Source organism: Stigmatopora argus, chromosome 15 (assembly GCF_051989625.1).
Source record: "Stigmatopora argus isolate UIUO_Sarg chromosome 15, RoL_Sarg_1.0, whole genome shotgun sequence".
Classification (NCBI taxonomy): Eukaryota; Metazoa; Chordata; class Actinopteri; order Syngnathiformes; family Syngnathidae; genus Stigmatopora; species Stigmatopora argus.
The window spans coordinates 10,515,648-10,541,484 of record NC_135401.1 but is presented as its reverse complement, the minus strand read 5'-3'; the positions used below and the strand labels follow the sequence as shown (position 1 = coordinate 10,541,484).

General features: G+C 37.8%; 3 protein-coding genes and 2 long non-coding RNA genes across 7 annotated transcripts in view; 2 read left to right on the top strand and 3 right to left on the bottom strand.

Annotated features, from left to right (window-relative positions):
- Window positions 1–2,926: 2,926 nt before the first annotated feature.
- On the top strand, window positions 2,927–9,771 carry c15h14orf180 (chromosome 15 C14orf180 homolog). Its single transcript, XM_077620871.1, has 9 exons — window positions 2,927–3,251; window positions 3,533–3,563; window positions 5,440–5,526; window positions 6,616–6,736; window positions 7,712–7,742; window positions 7,826–7,934; window positions 8,139–8,302; window positions 8,504–8,636; window positions 9,508–9,771. The coding sequence occupies exons 1-9, from the start codon at window positions 3,099–3,101 to the stop codon at window positions 9,711–9,713; spliced, it is 1,035 nt and encodes a 344-aa protein (XP_077476997.1). The 5' UTR covers window positions 2,927–3,098; the 3' UTR covers window positions 9,714–9,771.
- A 2,431-nt stretch (window positions 9,772–12,202) lies between these two features.
- tmem179ab (transmembrane protein 179a, genome duplicate B) lies at window positions 12,203–15,649 on the bottom strand. The gene is made up of 4 exons (XM_077620872.1): window positions 15,284–15,649; window positions 14,483–14,620; window positions 13,489–13,567; window positions 12,203–13,404 (listed from the first exon to the last, which is right to left on the bottom strand). Exons 1-4 carry the CDS (start codon window positions 15,583–15,585, stop codon window positions 13,231–13,233), a joined length of 693 nt encoding a protein of 230 aa, XP_077476998.1. The 5' UTR covers window positions 15,586–15,649; the 3' UTR covers window positions 12,203–13,230.
- LOC144089743 (uncharacterized) lies at window positions 15,623–18,302 on the top strand. Of its 2 annotated transcripts, none has more exons than XR_013305163.1 (6): window positions 15,623–15,671; window positions 16,849–17,023; window positions 17,215–17,292; window positions 17,848–17,899; window positions 17,982–18,088; window positions 18,181–18,302. It is a non-coding gene; the product is annotated as an uncharacterized LOC144089743 (long non-coding RNA). The 2 variants fall into 2 exon arrangements; XR_013305164.1 differs by having other exon boundaries at window positions 17,982–18,092.
- Window positions 18,303–18,392: 90 nt separating this feature from the next.
- LOC144089886 (uncharacterized) lies at window positions 18,393–19,798 on the bottom strand. 2 transcript variants are annotated; one of them, XR_013305215.1, is made up of 4 exons: window positions 19,663–19,797; window positions 19,008–19,094; window positions 18,819–18,909; window positions 18,393–18,735 (listed from the first exon to the last, which is right to left on the bottom strand). It is a non-coding gene; the product is annotated as an uncharacterized LOC144089886 (long non-coding RNA). The 2 variants fall into 2 exon arrangements; XR_013305216.1 differs by having other exon boundaries at window positions 18,394–18,576; window positions 19,663–19,798.
- Window positions 19,799–24,743: 4,945 nt separating this feature from the next.
- Window positions 24,744–25,837, bottom strand: part of LOC144090169 (ryanodine receptor 3-like) — a 77,125-nt gene continuing 76,031 nt past the window's right edge. The window contains exon 106 of the mRNA XM_077621496.1: window positions 24,744–25,621. Within this exon, the coding sequence (XP_077477622.1) occupies window positions 25,526–25,621 (96 nt within the window). The 3' untranslated portion in view covers window positions 24,744–25,525. The remainder of the gene's footprint in view (window positions 25,622–25,837) is intronic.

Here is a 25,837-nt window from a genome sequence, read left to right as displayed (position 1 = left end):
AACTAAGGCCATGGTTAAAATTAGCATGGCTATCACATCGATAATTATTCCGCAGTTTAAGTCATACTGGCTCTGGTCATCAAAATGTTATCCGGCATTGAATGGTTAAAAACATTGACCACATATTGATGTGCATCAGTGTCACAATAAAAAGTCTTAGTGAACTTCGGAAGTCTTTTTTGGTGGTGTACGGTGAGGTTCATGCCACTGACGTTTGAGTCAGTTTCAATCAAATATGATATGTGAATTATTTCACGTAAAATTACCAGTCAGTCAATAATACATCTTTGAATGATAATACGTAATCTGATCATTGTAATATTAATTATTCAATAAAATAATTAAAAAAATTATGTATAAACATAAAGAGAGGTTCGTGGAGACTTTCTAAACATACAAACCAGTATGTATGTTCCTAGAAAATAAATCTTTAGATTTCTATGTACCATTATTTTTCCTTTTTTTTTTCTACAGACATGTCTTTATTTATGCCAATATTAGTATTTCTTGAAAGAAAAATAAATTAAACATTTTTCAGGCTTTAACTTCTCACTTTCATAAAATTACAAAATTCAAAATGCAACCTATTAACACACACATTTTACTACAAATTTAAACTGGGTAAATCATGCCTTAAAGCAAGGTCTTGTGAGATTATTGTGGAAGTGTTCGCCCACTATTTGGGGTTTTATGCCTCAATGCCACAATGTTTTATTAGTGTTGTGCCTGCTCAGAGAAGTTGATATATTTCACTAGTGAAGGACATGACTCCAGCTATTTATTTCTCCATGATGAAAATGTCCGTAGGTTCTTGATGACTCTATAAATAAATGTTCAATAAGCCTGGGCGGCTCAGGATCTAGAGATCATACTATTTACTTGCCTGAAATCCTAATACTATATGTATAGTTATGGAAGCTCTCCACTGGGGGGAGTAAGAGGAGAACACTGTATTAATCCTGTCGAAGGAGAGCTGTCAAAGCATTTACTTCAACTATCAATTCTTGAAATGCCTTTGCCTTTTACCATTCAGTGACAGTGATGAATCCAATGCATACCAAGTTAAATGACCTGTCTAAGAGTCAGCACTCAAACAGCAAAGTGCTGAGTCTGCCATGCATTACTGAGTGTGCTGTAAATACTTATAGTTATGTGACCCTCATACAATGAGACCTCTTTAGTCTCTGGTGATTCATTCTGCCGTCTTATTTTCAGCTCATAAGTGAATAAGCCAAGTTCCCTCTGCTCAGATGAAGGTGAGATAAAACAAAAAAAAAAGGTGTATATAGTATATAATGATGTGATAACCTTAACTTGGATCTATGTGGCTGTGCTGACTTGGACAGTGATTATCAGTAAAAGTCATTGGGTCAGATAATTGAGTAAAAAGAGACAGATGGTTGCAGCATTTACTGCTGATTACATGGAGGTCATAAAGAGCCTTGCAGGAGCTGGGGGTATCAGGTCTGGGCCTATTAAACTGCCAGAATCCAACAGCAATGTAGATGCCCTGGCCACAAGGTAGAGGTACTAACATTAGAGAACTGACTGGGTCTATCCTTCAAATAAAGTAACAATACAATATTTTCAGTGATGACTGTAGGCACAATTCAATATGTACTTTTTTCTGGACTATAAGGGTTTCAAAGATAAAGAACGAATGACAACTGCAGTACATGGGTGCAGGTTTTTGTTCAACTCAGACTGTTTCACCAATGAGAGTTCTTCTGAAACAAGCAGCACCTGACTATAATCCACTGATTGGTGAAAATGTATCCTCTTCATTGGTTGGAATGAAAACCTGCAGGTTGTCTAATGCTTCCTTGTGGGGCCCACATTTGACCTCTCTCATCTTTGACAACTCACTGATGCTAAACTGTGTGTGCATGGTCCACTCTGTACTGTAATTATATATTCAAAATTTTAATTTTTATTTTAATTAATTTATCCATGGTTGGTATGTTTGTTGACCTGCCAGAATCAAGTGTGTTGTGAAAATACTTTTTGGAGTGCACACCTGATGAATAAATATTTGAGCCGGCTGTTTGGATAGTGATGAACACTCTTTGCTGTCTTATTCGCTCTGATACCGATGTTATTGGTACACGGTCGATTGGTTGCCGGTCTTTTGGTCGCCGATCTTTTGGTCGCCGGTCTTTTGGTCGCCTGGAAGGTAAGTGATAATTACCATTTAAATCGTTGCTCAAATTCCCGAAATACAAACTGCGAATTACTATTTAGTCATACTTAATGCCCTAGTAATTATTAGGCTAAAGAAACGCTCCAAATTTCCTGGATGTTTATTGTTTTTTGTTGGAGAACTTGTTAAGACCCTGACTGACGTAGCTTCTTAAAGGGACAACGCATGTACATACAAACTCTTGTTGGCTTTTATTGATGCGTAAACCGTGTTGTTTTACATTGTTTTGTCACCGGTCTTTTGGTCGTCGGTCTTTTGGTCGCCGGTCTTTTGGTCACCCGTTGTCGCGGTCAGGGCGACCAAAAGACGGCGACCAAAAGACGGCGACCAAAAGACCGGCGACCAAAAGACCGGCGACCAATCGACCGCACACGGATGTTATTAGCTGTGTGTTTAAATCTGTAGGTTTAATGTAAGCAAAACAATCACATATCTTACATTTTGATGTAAAAATTTGGAACCATGGCATTCACAAACCTTTGGCTATAGTAATTCACCTTCTCTGTGGAAGCAAGATTCATGCCCATGTAGGCCGAATCCTGTAATAGAAAATATTTTTAAATCTAAAACTCATAGATCAGTGTCATGTTATGTTTCATCATCACAACATTGTACTTTCTCCATTGTAGGGTGGAGAACAACTGTGTACATTGCTGATTGGTCCAAAGCTCTGCCACTCAATCTGTTAATACTCTCCACTTCCTCTGTCCTCCTTTCCTGGTGCAGCCTGGGAAGAGAAGGGGGAATGGACCTGATCAGCATGAGTCGCCGGAGCTTGAACGACCCGCTTCTTTCAACCTGTCCTTGACGAGATTGAGAGTCGGCGTGTGCCATCAGCTGCTTGTGAGATCTGGAGCTCTCTGATGGCAGATGGTGCTGGCTCTGGCTGGGACTGGGGATGCTGAGTGTGGGGAGGGAGGGCCTGTTTGAGCTGGGACAGCAGCTCCAGCAGCAGGGGGAGTATCAGGCCGCCCTGCACTGTTTTCTTAGCTGCCTGCTTGGACTGACCCATGTGCATAGCTTTACCTCTTTGCCAAACTGCCTGCATCAGGTAAGCAAGCATCACATTGTTTTTGTCCCATGCATAGATGTGAGACTCCTGCTATAAAGGATATTGTACATCAGGCACTTGGAACAAACTAATTATCCCTTACATTGTGTGTCTAGTGTAGTTGTAGTGAGTTGTATTCTGTTCTGTAACAAATGAAGGGATGTTCCAAATGCCAAATATAGTCCATTCCAGACCACGGGAACATTAGTTCTCAGACTAAGGAAATTGTTTGACAACTCATGACATCATCCAAAACTTTTAACCACAGTCTTTCTTTACAGATTGCAGAGCTGTTCATCACTGAAAAGAACTGTATCCTGATCAATTTTGCACTTTGACCAGCCAACCAGACCGTAGATCATTTACGGAATACAATATGAAAGGATGTGTTGGAATAGGGAGTCAATGTCTGTTAATGGGGTAACAATGTCACGTTTGTCCGGCAATACCACAGTGTTTGTCTAAAGCTGAAGCTTTAGTGGTAAGAGGATTTGCAAGCTCTTATCTTGGCACAACAGAGCGGCCGAGTAAACTAATTAACTTGTATCTGCACTTGACTAGGTTGCCTATTGCCACTTAACAGCCTCCATAAAGCATTACATTATACAGCAATGGGAGAACAGAGACTGTTGGATGTCAGTATATACTTCCTTCTCCCTGTCGCGGAGACATTGTCTCTAACTATCCTGCTACATGACCCAGGGGTTACCCCTCACTGACCACTGTTTAAATAGCAACATTTGTTAGGTGTCGCTTCAACTCAAGCAATCAGCAGGACCCTTTCAGCGTGAAGCATTATCTACTTACCTCGTAGGACAGGGTGACATCCTCTGGCCTGCAGAGCATTATTAAATTGTCGCATCAATATTAATGCCTGTGTTAAAATGTAGTTCATTTAGTGACCTGAGCAAGCAGTGAAAATAATCATGTCAGGATTATTTTTAGATTCCATTTTAAAGACACTATTCATTCCATGTCCCTTTGTAGGTCAATGTTTAGAACCAAGCCAGTAGTGGGACAGGGATATGAATGAGCAACAATATATATTTTGGGGAACATGTGTGGCTACGCATTAGACTGTGTGTGCAATAACTGCTTTGGATGTGATACTTAGCTAACAGCAGAGTGAACTTTGCCCAAGTCAAAAGCTGTTTTAGTTGATGGATGTTTACTGATACAGTTCTTAGATAGAGTGCAGCCAAAGAAGAATAAGGTCAGGAAAATCTGCGTTACAGGGGTCCTATCAACATGAGGGGAAAAAAAGGAATACAACGGTGTGTTATTTACATTTCTCTGTTTCGCTTACAGTAATTCTTAATTAATATACCACACACCACATCAGAGTGCCTTGTGCGATCATGGTGTGCAGTAGGTTCGATCTAAATCCAGATAACTGCAATAAAAAAGGGGGAGGGGGGTTAGTTATACCCGTGTATACTGCAAATAAATCACTTTTAACTAAAGTGAAACAAGTTGACCATTCTTTACAGCAAATAGGTGACATTTTGTCAGGTTGCCATGAGCTTTTTCTAATATAAAATGCATACCTTAGTTCAATGAAGACAGCATGAAACTCATTTTAATAGCAATAAGTGAGACTAATTAGTATTACAAATTAGTGTTATTAAAAAGAAATGTGTCAAAGGAAGATAGAATTATCTTAATGATAGTGCTGTGCATTGAGTCAAAACCAGGAGAAATTTATAGCTTTACAAATGAGAGTTTTGGTTTAAATATATTGTCACTTTAGTCTATTGGAGACATTTATTTTTAGGCATGTGCTCTTGAAAATTCACTTAACAGCTTTTGTGTCATTTCATAGTAGGCCAAGTTCAAAGAAATGTTCCGGACAGTGTGAGCAGGCATTATTTTTGGATGTGCTATAAATAGAAAGGCATTTGACGATAACATTACTGTGAAATCAAAGATGTTTCCAATAAACAACTCCCTCATAATTAACATTGTAGTGGGGATGTACTTTATCAATACTGAAAACTCTTTTCAATTGTTCCATTTCTTGAACAAATTAACAATTTGCACCGTTTATAGCATAAAGAAGTCATTCTTTTAATGTGTAGTAGGGGTGAGTACAAGAAAATAAGTTGAGCTCGACAACAGGGTTGTTTTTATCTCCAACAACAGACAAATCCCAATGGACAAAAGAATAATCCTTTACCCATATAAACAGATGAGAAAGCCCTCCAGTTCATCCAGGCTGAGAAAATGTTCTATGAAGTTGCATTGATTGAGCTCACAGCTCTCCATAGGAACACAGGCAAGTTCAATAAGCGCAAAATTATATTTTATATTACAGAAAATGTATGCACTAATATTTGTCTGCTATGCCATTTTCTTCATAATCTGAGATAGTTTCACAGTGTCATTTGCTTGTTATTATCTAATCCTTGCTGTTGTAGGTGAAATGTTTTCGAGTTGTTTGTTTTCACTGGTTTACGGCATTTGCTCTTATGGGTGGTTGTTATGGCTGTCATCTTACCTTGGAACATTAACATAACAGCATCCCAATATATTTTTTAAATCTGTTTAATACGTTAATACGTCTTGTAAAAATTGCTTTAGCAATTTATAAATCAAGAAATTAGATCTGTTAAGGTCATTTTTATTGGAATGTATACAAGCCTTGATGAGGTAGAACTATGGAAGGTGTTGATAAAGGGAACCAAGTAAAACTAAAATTAAAATAGGGCTGTACTGTATCAGATAGAATCTTTATTTAAAAACCCATGCATTATAATGAGAACAATCACTAATTAAAATAACTATTTAATATGACCTTGTAAATGCAACTGACGGCCCTGTCAAAGTTTTTTTTCCACTCCTTGTTTGTTTACCTTCTGGGTGTTGCATTGCTTTCACATGTGTTCCGATCAAACATTACGTCTAGCTCTCAGCCTGTGTACTGCATGAATCACAGACATATGTCCCCTTGCTATGCTGATTGGTAACCGTGTGTTGCTTTGTAGTACATAATGAATTCACTTTTGGTCACGGCTATGTTAGTAAAACAAGTTTGTTAGTTCCCTTTTGTGAATAATTTCCTCCTATTTAGTGTATGAGATGTGAGCATAGACTTTGTTTGTTGTGTCACCTTGCATGCATGTGTGTCAGAGTGTTCCAGTGGGTGTGGTGAGTGTTTTGTTTGACCCGCTTATCTGCCTTCTTCTACCCATATCTCTCTGCTCTAGTCTCCACCTCTCTGTTGTTTCTTATCCGTGTTCTGAGTAGAAAGACACCCTATGATATATAGAAAGCTCGCATATAGTCAGAAGAGAGGACTTTGATAGAGCCTGTGTGTTTTGGGAGCTAGGAGACCTCAATCCCATGCCCTGCATTTGTGTAACAGGGCCCCAGAAGGAGTCTTCACTTTGCTCTGCAGGATGGGTGTCCCCAGAGGAGCTCTCGGAGCAAGCCTCCCAGGCACAGCAACTCGAGCGACTGGCCCAGCTCTGCATTATGAGCAAACAGTAGGTAAAACTTCCAGTATGCTGGATTTGACGTTTCGTGTGAATTGAAGCAATCAATGGGTTTGTCAGAGGTTAATTCTGTACATACTCAATGTTTGTTTAATACTGTAGGGGTTGTACTGCCAGATTGCTTTTAATGACAAGGTAATTAATTTACGTTTTTATTTGGATTTGATAATATAGTCTCTTTGGTAATATATCCAAACATCTGGCAGGCAAACAGAAATATGGTCAAATTATCTTTTTTATGAATATAGTCTTGAAACACCTGTGCCTTCATCTTTTATCAACATTATGGGAAGGTTTTTTTCAGGGTTCTCTGATTATGCATCCGCCATGAGTCTCCTTAAAAGAGGCGAGTTGAAGCGAGACTCAGGCATTACTAATTGAAAGAATGTGTGGCTTCGGAAGGGCAAGTCTGACATTCTGTCATGGTAAACAGAGGTTGTTCCACATTTTTACGCTCGAGTTGAAGTCATGAGGGTGACGCTGTGATGGGTCACATATGAGGAAACACAGCTGAGTGATCTGTATTGAACCAAGTACATAATCTCTAAACAACATCAGCACATATTCACTGGCAAAAGTAAAGTTTTCAACTACCAGGCAGCCAAATACCCACTTCCTGCTTATCCATTTATTGGTTGGGTTCATTGCTGCACCTCAGGATGTTAAGTTGGAAAATATACAGATACGATTTTAATCCCACCTGCCTTTGTTATTAAAACCTAGGGGGAAAAGGGAGAAACTCAAATAATATTATATAATATATTATTATTGTATATTTTTTAGTTTTTTTAGTACAATTTGCAGTGGATATGTTTTAGTAGGCTTCTATCCTTGTGTGTTTTTTCATCCTTTGGGTCCTACAACACATCCCTAGGGTCAGATATATTTCGTGTCTTAATATTGTGTGTGACAGGTCTTTATACTTTCTTGGAGGTGTGATTAATGGATTTCCTCTCCCCCTTTCAGACCTCATCTTGCGCTTGAGTACAGTGGTAAGGTATGTCTTTTTTTAAATTGTTATTCTCTTGCTTTTTGTTCTCAACATTTGAGGAGTTTATTTCTAATTTGGACTCTATTCAGGCTGCCAAAATCCACCAAAGGGCCTTTGGTAATGACCACCCTATAACTGCCAGAAGCCTGGAGCTCATGGCCACAGTGTATGTTGAAATTGGCAAGACTGAATATTCAGGCGAGTAAAATTTATATTTAGATTTTTGTGAAATCAATTAACAGGATTATCAGTGAGTATCAGCAAATGCACAAAATGCCAAATCCTCGATATGTCTCATTAGTGGGTGCAGACAGAGTTCATTAGAAATTAAAACATGTAGAGTTTTAATAAAAAAAACTGCAGTATTGGAAGTGATCATATAAAAAATTGTTTGCTTGGTAGACTCCCTGGGTCATTGTATGTCGATGCTGTCAAAACGCTTCAGTGATGATGAATCACTTACTGTCACAGTCAACGGTTTTCCTCATTCACATCAAGAAAAACACTCAGAGATTCGTCACAGAAAAGACTCTCACCACCACCAGCAAGACAAAGTACAATTCAAGGTATACACAGCTACACTAGCAAACACGCTCCTTTTGTCCTACTAGGGGTGTTTCCTTTTAGAAGTAAAAATGATATAGCAATATATCATTGGTAAGAGCACGGACTGGCATGTGTGTGGGGATGTGTGCATGTCTTTATTTTAAGATGTTTCCCGTTGGCATATTGAAATTTGTAGTGGCTTCTTGTTGTTTTTGATCTAGTTTCCCAATGACAAAACCCCTGCATCGATCCTCAAGAAGCCAAGTCCTCCTTACAGATCTGACCCAGAATCCAACCAGAGGCGGAAAAGTGAGCGGAGGGTTCGATTCCAAGATCCTGAGACCACAGTACATGGTGAGTAGACAAAAATCATTTTTTACAGGGTTTTGTTAGTTATTCTATTCATACAATGTACACAACAAAGCACTGAAAAACAAATTTCCAGTGTCATCTACACATAAGCAAATGGTTTGCTTCTAAGAGTTACATTACTTATGCATGCAAGCATGCATAAAAGGCACTCTCTGTGCCTCATGTTTTGAAAGAGTATAATCTCGAGGGATCAAACAGCTATTTGTACATGTTTTTTTTCCTGACATGTTGCATTTATATTAACACAGATGTTCCGTCATGTAACGATACGGGCAGAGAGTCTGTATGCAAGTGCATGGACTCACTTGACACACAGGGATATTTTGAGTACTTCTATTTTCCCTTATCATATTAATTATGCATTTATTAAGCATCTGAGTGGCGACTCTCATGTTGTTAGCAATAAGTACTAGCTCCTACAGTTCAAACAAAAAAAATGTTTGAACCGCCTTATCCCCATAAGGGTAGCAGTGGGTGTTGGAGCCTATCCCAGCCAACTATGGGCACCAGTCGGGTGAATTGGTGGCCAGCCAGACGGACAACCATTCATGCTCACACTCATACCTATAGGGGCAATTTAGAGTGTTTACCCAGTCTACCAAGTGGGGTTGTGTTTTCAGGGTTGTCTGTGGGTTTGGGTGAATACACTGCAACATGCTAAACTCGCTCAATAGGCCACTCCAAACAGCCATGGATTTTAATTGGCCCCTTCCCTTTTAACACAATTGTAATTGTGAGTAAAACTGCTCTGCGAATGATGTTAATAGTCAGAAGTGTTGATCCTACAGAGAATTGTAGTATTTATATAAAATTGTATTTCATCTTTAGTGTGCATTTATGTGTCTCTATATAGTTTATGAGACGTCGCCGCCCCGCCCTCACCTTATTCGATTCATTTGCCTCTTCCTGATGATGTCCATCCTGGGCGTTGCCATGTACTATACAGACAGACGACATCCACAGCGAGCATACGAGCAGCTGGAGACCGTCCTAGCTCTCTACCTACTTCACATTAAGCAGCTTGTGTGGACCTGTTGGATATGGCTGACTATGCAATGAAAGGGACCAATCAGAGAAAAGACATATACTGGGTGCATCCCAAGAGAAAAAAGAAAAACAGGTTGCTTTCATGTTTGGAAAGCTGCTTGAATTGTACGGAATTCTTCTTGAGGTCCATCTACTAGTAAACACCAACCTTCCTTTCACTAATAAAACCTCACTAGTGTTTTCTGGTGATGGTGTATTGATACATTCACCTGACATTGGTGCAGGCAATTCTACATCGATGAATAAGAATCCAAATTGTTATCCATCTTGCATATCCTGCATCTATATGGGTTAGAGTTAATTTTATTTCGAATTTGATAACTGAAAAACATTCCATAAAAACTTGTTGGTGGAAAAAAGAAACAGGGGAAAATGTTCAAAAACAACTTTCATACAGTTGAAATCAATAATATCCAAAATTTGCTCCAATGGCTTTCTCAACCCATTTTCATACTGCGCTTTTATGCACGTGCATGTACAGTGGGGCAAATAAGTATGTAGTCAACCACCAATTGTGCAAGTTCTCCTACTTGAAAAGACTAGAGAGGCCTGCAATTGTCAACATAGATAAACCTCAATTAATAGAAAATGGAAGACATACAAGACCACTGATAATCTCTCTCGATCTGGGGCTCCATGCAAGATCTCACCCCGTGGCGTCAAAATAACAACAAGAACGGTGACCAAATATCCCAGAACCACAGGGGGATCTAGTGAATGATGTACAGAGAGCTGGGACCACAGTAACAAAGGCTACTATCAGTAACACAATGCGCCTTCAAGGACTCAAATTCTGCACTGCCAGACATGTCCCCCTGCTGAAGTCAGTACACATCCAGGCCCGTTTGCGGCTCGCTAGAGAGCATTTGGATGTTCCAGAAGAAGATTGGGAGAATGTGTTATGGTCAGATGAAACCAAAATAGAACTTTTAGGTAGAAGCACAGGTTCTCGTGTTTGAAGGAGAAAGAATACTGAATTGCATCCGAAGAACACCATAACCACTGTGAAGCATGGGGGTGAAAACATCATGCTTTTCGGCAAAGGGACCAGGATGACTGATCTGTGGAAAGGAAAGAATGAATGGGGCCATCTATCGAGAGGTTTTGAGTGAAAATCTCCTTCCATCAGCAAGGACATTGAAGATGAGACATGGCTGGGTCTTTCAGCATTACAAGGATCCCAAACACACAACCAGGGCAACAAAAGAGTGGCTTCGTAAGAAGCATTTCAAGGTCCTGGAGTGGCCTAGCCAGTCTCCAGATCTCAACCCCATAGAAATTCTGTGGAGGGAGTTGAAAGTCTGTGTTGCCCAACGACAGCCCCAAAACATCATTGCTCTAGAGGAGATCTGCATGGAGGAATGGGCCAAAATACCAGCAACAGTGTGTGAAAAGCTTGTGAAGAGTTACAGAAAACGTTTGGCCTCCGTTATTGCCAACAAAAGGTACATGACTAAGTATTGAGATTAACTTTTGGTATTGACCAAATACTTATTTTCCACCATTTTTTGCAAATAAATTCTTTAAAAATCAAACTGATTTTCTGTTTTTTTTCTCCATATTCTGTCTCTCATGGTTGAGGTTTACCCATGTTGACAATTACAGGCCTCTCTAATCTTTTCAAGTAGGAGACCTTGCACAATTGGTGGTTGACTAAATACTATATTTGCCCCACTGTATGTATACACTACATTTAACTTTCCATTGCTGTCACAACACCTAATGCATCCCATTTATTTATTCATGCACACGTGTTGCTTGCCACGACGGATTACCGAAATGCTCTCTATTTGTATTGCACTTGATTGTCTTTGAATGCAAATAATTATTTTATTATGGTATATGACATGAAACTAAAGGTGTTTGTGCAAGACACTAACAAATATTACAATAATATTTTTTTTGCATTTATCCACAAATGAATGTAAATTTAAAAAATGTACTGGACAGAATATTCAACACACTACATAATCAAATACAAGAGCTGCATCAATATTATGCTAATTGTAAAAGATTACAATGCTCTGTTTATTTTGAGTTTTAATTGAAATGATTGGTGATATTTGAGCCACTCCACTTGCAAACAAGCATTGTTAGATAAAGACAATAGTGAGTCCCATTCTCCGTGTTAAATCATTTTTGATGAAGCACATGAATGGGACCTGGTTGCCCTTGTGCAGGTATATTTAATGTGGCCTGTGAGTGCATTTGGCAGCTGTAATCCGTGTGAAATGAGGAGGATTCGGCCTCCTCATTGATGTTGTCTGGGAGATTACTTTCTGTCACATTGCAACACTAAGGGACAATCCATTTTAAAAACCATCCCTTATCATATGCATTTGAAATTGTTGAAAACTATCTGTTATATTTCTTTTGAAACGAAATTGCCTTTCTGAAGCCATTTGCTAAACAAGTTTGGTTTAGTGGAGTGACAGCTGGATCATGTTCAATTTACACAGGTGTTTTGAAGTGAAACAGATACTGAACAAAGAATTGTAAAGTGAGTTTCCTTTATCAAAGCATGATTGGAACCACCACATAAGTTTATTTGTAGGAGCACCTCACAATGTGGAACTCTCATTATGAGCAATAATGCACACCCCATATTTACCATTCAAACAGTTATTCATGTAGTAGATTTCATGAAGTGCATTATGTCAAAGCAATATTAAACATAATATTAATATGGAAGCAAAGACATTTTGTAAAAAAAATAACTCCCTGGTAATGAAGAAATGTATGCACGTTTTAGCTTAACTGCATTTAATGTGTGGTCACTTTATAAAAAAGTGCCTTTATGAGGGATTTTCTTGGTTGCTTCTCTTATGAATTCTATTGTTTTGAATAAAATTAGTCAAATGGTGTCAGAGGTTTTGTGACATGCATTAATTTCTGCTTTTATGGAACAGAGCATGAATTTTTAATGCTGACAGTCCTTGGTAGGGAATATATACTTGAGACTGTGGAATAAAAACTGCTAAAATCATTTTGGGATGGACGCTAGAAGTACAGTTAATAATTTTTATAACTGCATCACTAATGCAGGAACATCACAAAAGCACACTGTTTTATTGAATTTGCTTCAGCATGCAGGATTAATTGTTGACCTGCGATTTTATAAAACAAAAGTCACGTTTATCTGTGTACAAACCACAATATATCAGATCCAAAACCCACTGAATTATGATTTAGTCATGCATTTGGTCTCATGCATATGGTTCACAAAGACATAATTCAGTATTATGGAATATTTGTGGATCCTTAGTGGTAGAATATTTACTACGAATGTCATCGTTACGACCCAAACCATCTGATTCAAAGGAGGAAGACAATTTAAAGCAAGGATCAACGGAAATTAATGATAATTAATTTACTAGTGAAAAGCCTTAAACTGTTCCATTCACCATCTGCACACAAAAAGCAACTCATTTTGATTGTCAAAAAGGGTAAGCATTTGAGTTTGCCATGGCAGAGAGGAAATGTATGAACTGGGGAGTTAGTGAATATTTGGGTGTGGGTCCTTTGCCTCTTAGATGAGGCCGGTTTTGAGGTCAGAGTTGCGGCGAAAAGAACGTCCAAGTAGCAGATCCTTCTCATGGATGAGACTATCCAGCAGGTCTTCTTGTCTGTAGTTGTGGTATACCTTGAGGAAGGCCAACACAGTAATGGCCAGCCATGTGAGCCACGAAGCCCACAGACCAAACTGAAAAAATGAGCAGAATTTATTTTAATGATGACGGATGGACTCTTTTGGTTGGCTCCGTAGAGTGATGGTTTTGGGATTTACCTGAGCTATAGCAAACTGGTCATAAAAAGCCGAGTTGTTCAGACCCAGTTCTAAATCAGTATCCTGCAGGTCTTCACACCTAAGGGAAATCAATCTAATTTGAATTCACAATACATCACAGCGTACTGAGATTATAGATGTTTTTGCTATGGGAAATGTGAGTGATTGAGATCCCTCCCTAGTGTTTTAATTACAATTACATTCCCAGTTTTCTGGACTATTATCATTTCACTGTCAAATTAGTAGTGTAGACCATCTGGTCTGCAGCAGAGTTTCCAGATGGGGCATTGCCTCCTCCCAGCGTCAATAAAGGGTCTAAAGTTTATTGTTTATTGTTTTATAGTTTATTGTTTTATTGTTTATTGTTTTTCTATTTATTGCAGATAATAATAACATAACACCAGTCATATCGTTCCCTTGCACAATGTGAAATATTTACTAGTTTGGTGTCCATTGAACCTTTGTGCTTTTAATTTGTGTATATTAAAAATGATTCACATAATGTATGTTAGGCTAATACAAGGGTGTCAGACTCGGGTTGGTTCGCGGGCCGCTTTAACGTCAACTTGATTTCACGTAGGCCGGACCATTTTAGATATATTTAGATTTTTTTTATAAATGGATTAAAAGAACTGGATTAAAATCCCTGAATATTTTTTATAGATCTAAAACAATGTTTATTTTAGCTTTTTAAATATATTTTTAGATTTTACAATGATTTTTGAACTAAAAACACAGAAAAAATATATAAAAAAATTAAATTATTGATTTAAAAGGGGAAAAACAGGAAATTTAATATACATCTATACTCTTCATTTTAATATGATCCTAAAACAGAAAGTCGGCACTCATGATTTACTTTCCCGGGCCACACAAAATGATGCAGCGGGCCAAATTTCGGCCCCCAGGCCGCCACTTTGACACATGTGGGCTAATAGATGAAATGCAACACTCTTAAAATTTATTTTTAGTGTTCTGTGTACTTATCTCCTACCTGCTGGGCATTGTGCCGCCCTCAGTGAGTGAGTCACACCAAATGTTGAAGCCCACACTGACCATGGTGCTTGACAGGAAGACGGTGAACACCACCAAGGAGCTAATCAGCAGGTTTAGGAAAGCATTAAAGATGGAGCTGCAAAAAAAGGAGGTAATCCATAATCCTTCCTGTCATTTTATTATTATTATTTTTAATAGAGAGCTTGTCCTTCATCACTGGTGTTGGAGACAACACATCACATTTTGGGTCTTACCATTCATAGTCCTCAATGAACATTTTAAAAGCTAGAGGAATGAAAACAACATGGGAAATCCCACAACCAAAGGTTGGAAAACATCTGGAGTGTTAGGTAGAAGTACTAACCACTATATACACACTACTTTAGTTGTGATAAGCATTCACATAAAGTTGCCAGTAAGTCACATCCTGCACAAGTAATTGAACTCCCTTAATTTAAAACTGGGTTAATAATTTAGACAAAATCTTGCTTTATCTTGGTGATAGTCAAAAATAGACTTTGCCCCACCCAATCTGGAATCAGTTAAAAAATTCACATTATTTTTGCCATTGGGTGGGCGTTCCCAAGGCATCCGATTGTCATAATTGTTTTCTTTTTGTTCTTTTAACAATCAGATGACGTTAATGACTGTACAATAGGCAGCCCGCTTGTGTTCTTCTACCTTCCTAGCTTAGCTGTGTTAATCCTTGTCATGCTTCAAGAAGCACGCTACCGGGGCGTCGAAGATAGACGGAACATTTAGGGCCATTCAATCGGAGAACACCGCGGTCAGTACTCACTCATCGTGTCCTTTGCAAAGGAAGAAGAGTAGCCTCCAGGCTTGCACTGCAGACAATATGAGGGAAGCAATCCCGACAAAAGCGATGAAACTGCAGGAGGATTCTGCTCCCCATTCCTCCACGATGAAGCGCTGCTTCGACACCGTGATGTTCTCATTCTGCCACATCCCACGCGTGAACAACAAGCATTTCCCCCCGAAGTCCTCGGTGTTTTCGGACAGAGGCACCACAGCGATAAAGCCAAACACAAAGGCTAAAAAATAAAGAATGCATTGAGCGAAAATTAAATTATCGAGGGCCATTTTCCTCGTCTGCCTCCTCCGTGCAGGGTCCTGCAGAGGTTGGGCATGCGCAATGGAGGCAGGCGCAGCATCCGAAGATGCACTGGGTGAAAACTAATGAACCTTCTGGGTTCATCTTCTCTTCGACGTCATAACCATTACAACAGCCACTAAAGCCGAAGGCTGACCAGAAGACAGTTGGGGGGGATTTCCTGTATGGTGTCCTATATGTCACCATATAGTCCAGGGGTGTCAAACTCATTTCGCATCGTGGGCCACATACGGCCTAGGGAGATGTCAAGTGGGCCGGACCATTAAAATTATACCATGCTCTGCTATAAATAACCCAAATATCATGTCTTTCCTTTGTTTTGGTGTAAAGAAGCACAAGAACATTAGGAAAATATTGAAATTTAATGAACTATCCTTTTTCAAAACATTTCATGAAACACCTCATATTTCCTTAGACAAATGTGCAATTGACTTATCATTCACAAATATGCATTGCAACTGATCCCACTGATTGTACAAAGGCACAAAACTTTAATTGGTACTGAAAAATATAGTAATGCACTTTAAGATTAAATGAGACTTTTAAAGAAAGGAATTTTTAAACCACTTACACATACGCATATAAAATCTAAATGTAATCCCTGCGTGCACCTTACAAACTAAGGAGAGTGATTTTAAATGTGTAATGAAGAAAGTGTTCGCCTGTCCTGTAAATCTGTAAACTTCATACATGAAACATACATACACATACAATACATACTGAAAATTTATGGAGTTGCTGCTGTTTGTTTGCTGAGTGATGCAGCTTGTCTTCTACTCTGATGGAAAGAGTGCGCCCCTTAGCGGATAATCCATGAATTGGAGCGAATTAAAAATATTAATTGCATGTCTTTTATGCTTTTTTTTCCACTTTCAAATTATCCTGCGGGCCTGATCGAACCTCCTTGGGGGCCGGTTCCGGCCCGCGGGCCGTATGTTTGACACCCCTGCTTTAGCCAAATGAATCCCAATTGAAAAAGCATATCCAAGTATGTAACCTTAGAAGTCAAAAACAAACACTGAAGTGCATGTCACCGCAATGTTCATAATGTGCAATATTGTATCTTAAAGTATTAAAGCCCAACCAAAAAGTAATGACAGTACGTTATTATGAAAACAATGTATTTGTTTTGAGGTATTAATGCCCAACCTAAAAGTATTTGCAGCCCCAGCCCCCTGACTAATGCACTCTATGATGAAAACGATCTCTTTTTTTGTGTCTATGTGTAATAGGCGTGGCCGAGGCGTGGCTGTGGGCAGAGTTCAAAAGACCCGCCGCCACGCCGCCATTTTTCAAAATGGCGGATGAGCCGGAGGCTGTGCGCGTTGGACTGCTGAGCTGCTCAGAATTGACGATTTCCCGAAGAAAGACCCGACAAACTTCTTCCAGGACAATGCAGCGCGTTCGGTACTTTGTCTTTTGGGGATTTCGTAGCCCCAGTTCTCATTTCAAGAGTGCTTTTTGACGGGAACGTGCTTCATTGGCGTGATGTAGCCCCGACGTGGATGCAAACACAAATGTTTGCTAGCAAGTTGGCTACATTGCATCACCTATTGCTCTTAATGTTTAAAAAGAAACCTTTCCATTGTGTGTTTCAGTCCCTCAACGAGGACAGACTGCTGGGAAACATCAAGAATGTGGCCATAACGGCCAAAAAGGAGCAGTTTGTCGGCAAAGTGAGTCTTTTTTTAATAGCTTCTAATTCCTCTACCAGTGTAATTGGATTGGATAACTTTATTCATCCCGTATTCGGGAAATTTTGTTGTCACAGTAATGTTTAGATATCAGCGACCAGTGTTCACGGCTTTCCTAAATTAGCTTGTTTAGCATCATGATACACTCCAATTTTGAATGAAGACACTTTAACTGGGTTGGCGTTGATTTTTAATAGCAAGTTCCTGTGTGGGTAACTCACACTCGTGCCATCAAGTGGAGGTGTAAGGAATAAACAGTACACTTCTAGAATACGTATATACCTTTGCCCTTCCCTTTCCTAAAGGAAGACTTCAGGGCTTGGACCTTTTGATTTTTAATTGTGGTTTTGACAAAACCTAAGCGAGACATTCATTCAACCGTAGCGCAGGGGTCATTTTTGACTCGTTTAAACAACCATTTTTCCTCCGTCTAAGAGCTTTGTGAGACGTATTTTATTTTTTTGATTGAATGGGAGTCATTTGTGCATCAAAATGGTTAAATAAGCAATGACATAATCATGCTGTGGTGTTTTGCAGAGGTTTAAAGCCATGGAGATGGTGGAAGCTGACCAAAGAAGTCGTGTATGACGTAAGACCTGTTTTTCAGGTTATTTGATTCATTATTTTCATGTCATGTTTACTAAAAATACTCTATTTTGCTTCTCTTCAAGGTCCACCCAAATCAACGTGACTTTGGAGCTTGGCAAAGCCTTTGACACCAACCCAGTATGTTTTCCAGATCTCCCACCACATCTGAAGAGAGATGGGTCTTTCTCATGTTGGTAAAACCTAACTGGCCCCCAGTCTATTTTTTTTAATGTTGGACTTAGTCTATTGTGCTTTGACCCTCTTTTTTTTTTTTCTCCCCAGAATTCCATCCAGTGCCAAGAAGAGATTCATCAATGGAAACACCACCTCATCTTTAAATGCTGGAAGACCTATGTGAACTTCTCAATTACCCCATTGTGGGAAAATAAAGCCTTTGAAATATACTCATGTATTTTTCTTCATAGAACTAGCAAAGGAATGCAAGCATAATGATGTTTTATTCAAAGATATACATTTGCACACTTAGGCTCACATTCTCCACCTGTAGACAAAAGCAACATTTTGAATAAAAAGGAAAAAAAAAGACCATTGAGGGTCTTGGGTCTTTTTTCTCCAAGTGTTTTAACAAAGACAAATGACACTCAAATCTCTTTTATTGAAATTTCTGATTGAAAAAAAAAAAAGGAATCCTCCTCACCTTAGGGATCAGGACATCACCTATAAAATAAGAGGGGGTTAGTAAATTGCAACTTTAGTCAATAAAATAATGTGAGATTGGAATGTTTTGACTTGGATACAATATAACCCGGAAATAAGCTGCTTCCGGTAGCCAGCGCTATCGCATTTCGATCTTAATCCATATGAAATGCTGTGTGTCTAAAATACAGAAATAGCACTCGTTACTGACACTGCGGCGTAAGAAACGATGCGCCAAATAGGCGTGAAAATACGGTATTAACCTCGGTCAGAGTTCAGAGACGATGCATCATCTTCAAGTGGGCAACCTGGGAAGATCACCTGGTCCTCCAGGGTCTGGACATCACCATGGACCTGGTGCATGCAAAAAAAATAGAGCAAACGTTATCATATACATAGACTGGAGATTCGACAGATGTGTTTAGGTGGTTTTTTTTGGTCATTAGTATTACCTTGATACCTTGGCCCAGTCTCCTCTCCCCTCAAGGGTGTGCATGGTTCTGGACACACGGGAATAGCTGCATCTTGATTGAACCAAGCTATTTGGGAAGTGCAAACAATTATTACAGGAAAGAGAAATCTTCAAGTAAATGATCAAGATAAAGAATGAAAATAAGTTAGTGAATGCTCTGTGCTAATTTCCCCTTTCCAGACAAAGCGATTCAATATACAGACTGATGTTAAAAGTTAGGGGAAAGTCGGCTTGACACATTTGTATAAATGATTTTTGTTTTAAAACAGAATTACAAATTGGAAAAGGGCGTTTAGCAATCGCAGTGAAAACTATCATTACATTCAACACACCTTCACCTGGCAAACTGACCGTTGCTATCTCGGCTTTGTTTGATAAAATGAAGTCTTCCCCCACGACTCAATAATGGAGAGAATACGGACAAAATACTTTTGAAGTCAAATGTCGTGAGGCTAATGCTAAGCTAGCTAGTGACATGCCAAGGACCCCATACTTCAAATGTCGACGGTGTGTTCGACCTGGCAATAAACTAACAGATTTGTTGGCGTTTTGGCTCAATTGATTCCTAAAAAAATCTCCCGGTGGGGTGTTAAAAATGCACATAGGCCAGTAAATTGCTCTAGTCTAGGGCTTACCTCGTTTGGGTGCTAGTCATTCGACCGACGGCATGAAAATGGCTGCGCCAAAGGGCGAAATGCTGCGCAGGTTCATAATTTAAGCACCTGCGTCACCAATGGGCGTAACCACGCCCATAGGAGGTGATTTGTCCTCCCGACGCAATGACCATGTTTGGAAGATGACGTACTATAGTCGCCATTTTTGTAGTCTTGATGCTGTAAAAGAGTGTGTTCGTTTTTTTTTTTTAATATAAAAAGCCTTACTTTGCATGGCCATTTTAAAAAAATAAAAAGCCTTACTATACATGGTCATTTTTAAAGAAAAAAGCCTTACTATACATGGTCATTTTTTACAAATTAAAAAGCCTTACTATATACTATGTCGTATTTTAAGAAAAAAAGCCTTACTATACTGTCGTTTTTTTTTTAAAGAAAAAAAGCCTTACTATATACACTATGTCGTTTTTTAGGAAAAAACCTTACTATACTATGTCGTTTTTTAGGAAAAAAGCCTTACTATACTATGTCGTTTTTTAGTTTTTAACTTAACAACATTAGCATGGGGAAGCACATCTCGCAATGTTTTCATTCATTTTCCTGGTTATGTGCACATGCAAAATGTTCACTCAGTCTGTAATTTAGAGGGTTGAACTGGTTCAACGTTCACCATACCAGTATGCTGTCTTTTAAAATGAATGTAAATTTATATATATATATATATATATATATATATATATATATATATATATATATTTATATATATATATATATATACATATATATACATATATAATATATATTATATATATAATATATATTATATATATTATATATATTATATATATATATATATATTATATACATACATATATATACATATATAATATATAGTATATATATTATATATATATATATATATATATATATATATATATATATATATATTATATATCTATGTGCTGTTGTGTTGGCACATATTATATATATATAATAGATATATATATATATTTTATATATATATATATATATATATATATATATATATATATATATATATATATATATATATATATATATATATATATATATATATATATATATATATATATATATATATATATATATATATATATATATGCTGTTGTGTTGGCACAGTGATCATCTCCTGTCAGAGTTTAATACAAGATCAAGGGCAGACAACTCTATGAAGCATTCTAAATAAAAACAAAGGCTATTGCATGCACACCCACACACATAAAGCCTTACTTCTAAATAAAACAGTAGGTGCGGGCTCATGAACTGGGCACCCAGGGGACACCGACTGAAAAAGTGTGTCAGGCTGAAATATGTGCTAAGTTATTCAAACCACCTACCCATGAACAGACTACAGAGGGAGAGCGGAAGATGGGGGCGAGTAAGATGAGGAGGGGGGGGGGGCGTCTCCACCAAATGTGGTCGCACGATTCAGAGAAGGCAGCGGTGGCCAGCAGAAAGCAATAGGAGATCATCCATTTTTCATGAGATGCGATGGAAGCAAAGCAAATACACTTTATCGAGCACATTGAACAATCTAAAGTGTGCTTTCAAGGACACCGTGAAATGAGATGCATTTACACATCAAATTGCCTATTGTGTGTCCTTGCAGTGTCGACTACAACATTTCAACAACACACAAGGCCTGGACAATTTATTCGGTCAGATTTTAATCTATGAAAGTTCTAATAATTCACACATGATTAATAATTGCTGACATACATTATTTAAGGATCCTCTTTCAGGTGAAATAGGGTGGGCAACAGGGTGTAGCGGAACTACAACATAGCAGCAGCCCTCACAAAAGCAATTTATTGATAGTAAGTAGTAAATAGATGCACAACATTACCAGGGTAGTGAGGCCTGGAGTTCTGCTGAGTAAAGTATAAATGGGCATTTAGAAGTTAACAGAGTTTGATAGAATCCCAGAATTGTTTGGAAATATCAATCTATTTTTCATAGCACTAAAGTATCAAGGTCAGATGTGAGGTAAAGCCTTTACTGGGTAAATACCCTAGACTGGTCCGCACTAAATTGCAGGTCATAGAAACTAAAGCAAGTACTGTAATTTTCTATAAGTCACACCTGCCAAACAATGCACAATGAGTGGAGTGTAAGTTGCATTTTTGGGAGGGCAATTTTTTTTATTTGATCAAAAACCAAAGATATTTACATATTTAAAAAAAATCATGTCACTCTAATAAGTAATTTCTAATTTTTGTTATCCTTTTTAGTGAGGTGAATATTTGTATTCACAATTTCACCAAAATATCATCTTCTCTGCTTTCTTTATTTTATTTTTTTGCAAAGCTTCATGGTGGTGGCCCGGCGGCTTGAGTGGTTAGCACGTCGGCCTGAAGTCAGCTGGGATATGCTCCAGCACCCCCCGCAACCCTAGTGGTGATAAAGCGGTTCAGACAATGTACGATGAATGAACAAATCTTTAGATATCCTGCGAACCATTCCTGTGTATTTGTGTACCTGAAAGCAAGTAAAAAAGACAGACAGCTTTAATGGCTCATATCCTGCACACTGATGTGAGTGGTCCGATGAAATATCCTGTAGACATTCATCTTCCCCCAGCAGGTGCAGGAAACTGAGAACACTGGGCTAGCCACTGATTAAATGCTACTAATAGAGACAATTTATCTTCTCCTGTTGAAACCAGAGTGTTGTTCAAACATGAACAATTAACCAATACAACACAAACTGCTTTTTGTGAAATGGCATGGCGGAACCTACAGTACGCACAATTGAATTAAAAGGAAAGCCATGAAAATGATGAAACGACCAGTAGATTAATAGAATCAATTCAATTGACCATTCCAAGTATTGGCGAGTACAACGGTAAATCTCAAATAAATGGTTATCGCTCATGTGAAGTACCCCCCCCCACACACATGCTTAACAAAATGGCCTAATGAAGTTTTACCTGCCAAAAACCATATGGTCCAAAATTGTACAATAATAACAAGGTGAGTGCATCACGCCGAAATAATTATCCCATAAAATACAGCTAAAACTATTATCTATTCATATCCTGCCAATTATAGAACAATGTTTTGTCTTCTGATGAAGCAGATGTGCAGTATTAAATTTAATAACAGAGGTGCTGATGGATACACACACATGCATATAAATATAAGCGGTACGGCACATGAATGAATATATATATATATATATATATATATATATATATACACATATATATGTGTATATATACATATATATATATAATATATATATATATATATATATATATATATATATATATATATATATATATATATATATATATATATATATATATATATATATATACATACATACATATATATGGGGGGTGCCAGTAGGTATATTTATAAGATGACATTAAGGCAAGGTTTGATAGTGATGCTGAAAGACAAGGGAACAGAAGTAGAAAGGGGTTGGAGTAGGGGGTGGTCCAGATAAAGAGGTCACCCGCTGTCTTGTGATGAAACAAAATCCTCTGAGACTTACATGAGATCTTCTAAAACCCTCTCAGGTTTCTCAAATACAACACTAGCGCCCCCTGCAGACCTTTGATTATCCAGAGTCAGAGGATAAACTGTTGGACTACATCTCCTCAGCAATCAGGTGTGAAAATGTAGATAAGATAAAGCTTCCATTATTAATTGATATTAACGCACTATATGAATCAGATGGATTTATTTATTGAATTTATTTATTCAAGTATTTATTTCTTTATTTATCAATTTATTTCTTTAGGTAAGAGAAAGTTTCCATTAATAATTGATATTAACACACCATATGTATGACATTTATTTATTCATTTCCATTCATATATTCATTTTTATTTCTTCATTTATTCATTTATTTCTGTAGGTAAGACAAAAGCTTCTAGTATTAATTGATATTAACACACCATGTGAATGACATTCATTCATTTATTTATTTATTTATCCATTTATTCATTCATACATTTGTTTATTCAATGTTTTATTGGTAACCGAAAAATTAATTTATATACATAATATGTCAATCTCTAAATAGTGAGCCATTGTGATGGTTGACTAGTTATTTGTTACTTTGTTAATAGATGGCGAATTGGAACAAATACATGCGTTTTTCCAATCCAATATCCTTTTTTTGGTGTTTTCTCAGAGGGTTGGAACAAAATAATTTGTATTTAGTTCATTTCTATGGGAAACCTCCATTTGAGTTATGAGAAAATTGACATACAAGCTCAGTCCTGGTTATTTTACCATTTGCTTAAACTTGAGTCAAAAATGACCCCTGGGCTATTGTTGAATGAATGTCCGACTTAGGCTTTGTCAAAACCACATTTAAAATAAAAAAGGTCCAAGCCCAGGCTAAAGGTATATTAATTCTACTATTGTACCGTTTATTCCTTACACCTCCACTGATGGCAATTGTGGGTGTGAGTTAACCACATGGGTGTCTTGCTATTAAAAATCAACACTTATTCAGTTAGTTTGTTTTCATTCAAAATTTAAATGTATCATAATAAAAAAAACAATTGAGCAAAGCCTTGAATACTGAACACTGATATTTAATGATTAAACAGACAGAGAAAATAGAAACTAGAATTTTAAAAAATGACTCACTTTGCTGACAAACAGCTCGTTATGGTGTCGACTAGCTGCTTCTTGTTGGTCGTTTTGGCTACATTCTTGATGTTTCCCAGCAATCAGTGTTCGTTGAGGAACTGAAACACACAATGGAATGATTTCTTATTAAACATAAAGAACTAGAGGTAACGCAATGTAGCCAATTTGTTTGCAAACATGTTCCCGTGTCCAATCACGTGGGTCTACATCACGCCAACGAGGCGTGCTCCCGTAAAAAAACCCTCTTAAAATGAGAACTGGGGCGTCAAAATTCCCAAATGACAACGTACCGAATGCGCTGCATTGTCCCGTAAGAACGTTATCAGGTCTTTGTTTGTCAAATCGTCACTTCTGAGCTGCTCCGCAGTCTACTGCCGTACTGGATCCTGGCTCAATTGCCATTTAAAAATGGCAATGAAAGGAAGCTGACAGACAATACAGAGAGCAAAGAGATTTCTGGCACTATTTTATTTTTGTCCCATCAAAAGAAATGCACAAATCTTCAAAGCTACTACATACAAACAGCCATACAATAGCAATACCATGTTTGCTTTTTCATGTCAATTCAGATGTCATTTGTACAACATGGAACATTTGCATGTATGCTGCATTCAGCAAAACAAATAAGTCTTACGTTTTCTTCTCCAATGTTTAATGAAAGTATGTATCTGTTCACTTACAGTAGATACAATAAGAAAAGACAGCACAAAGGTTTGCATAGCTTCTTTGTAATGTAGAATATGTACTACAGTATAAGGCACTTGATGGAAATCAATAACAAAAATTAAATTCACATAATACTGCTTGCCTCTACACTTTTCTTGCAAGGTTAAACAACAAATGTATTTATTTCACTCGTTGTTTGGCATTAAGTTTCAACATTCTCTAAATAAGTGTTGGATTCTTGTGCATAATTTGATTGATTTTTTTTCTTCTCCCATCTCCCAACACCCAGACACTGCCCACCAGAGCTTTTCAAGAATACAACATAACATTGTGCAATGAGTGGGTGGAGGGTTTATGTTAAGTAAAAGGCAATTCTGTCAAAATGCGGTGCAAAACCATAACCTGACAAAGTGAATTGGATGCTGACATCGCTGAGGGTAGAGAGGACAGCGTTCTTTCTTGCGCCTTTACAAAAATACCATTTGTATCACTTTCAGCTCAGTTTGAGTGGGTCAATGGTTACAATTCAGAGCAGCAGCACCCCCATAGTTAAGAAGGATGGATACACTCTATCCCAGTTGATCTTCGTACTGCTTGCGAAAGCAGTCTCCGGCTGGGAAGAAATCCCAGCAGCGTTCCTGGTACATCTTCCACACGTACGATTCCTGAAACACACAATTAACTTCATGGCGAAGTGTAAAACACTTTCATATTGTGCTTTATTCTAGATTATTTTTCGTCATTTCCATGAGGGGTGTCAAAACTACAGATAGAGCTATTACTTTTTTTTTTTACCTGATCTTCTCTTTGAAATGAAAGTGGAAAGGATTTCAAATTGGCATACTTTATTGTTTTTAAAGCAGCCCTCGGAGAGAAAAGTT

What these genes read in the sequence shown, in the direction of transcription:
- c15h14orf180 (XM_077620871.1), top strand. Translation starts at nt 3,099, where the DNA reads ATGCTGAGTGTGGGGAGGGAGGGCCTGTTTGAGCTGGGACAGCAGCTC. An exon ending in TGCCAAACTGCCTGCATCAG is followed by an intron (nt 3,252 to 3,532) that starts GTAAGCAAGCAT and finishes CTTTCTTTACAG; the next exon opens with ATTGCAGAGCTGTTCATCAC. An exon ending in AGCTCTCCATAGGAACACAG is followed by an intron (nt 5,527 to 6,615) that starts GCAAGTTCAATA and finishes TTTGTGTAACAG; the next exon opens with GGCCCCAGAAGGAGTCTTCA.
- tmem179ab (XM_077620872.1), bottom strand. Translation starts at nt 15,585, where the DNA reads ATGGCCCTCGATAATTTAATTTTCGCTCAATGCATTCTTTATTTTTTA. An exon ending in GGCGGCACAATGCCCAGCAG is followed by an intron (nt 13,568 to 14,482) that starts GTAGGAGATAAG and finishes GATTTCCCTTAG; the next exon opens with GTGTGAAGACCTGCAGGATA. An exon ending in ACCAGTTTGCTATAGCTCAG is followed by an intron (nt 13,405 to 13,488) that starts GTAAATCCCAAA and finishes TCATTTTTTCAG; the next exon opens with TTTGGTCTGTGGGCTTCGTG.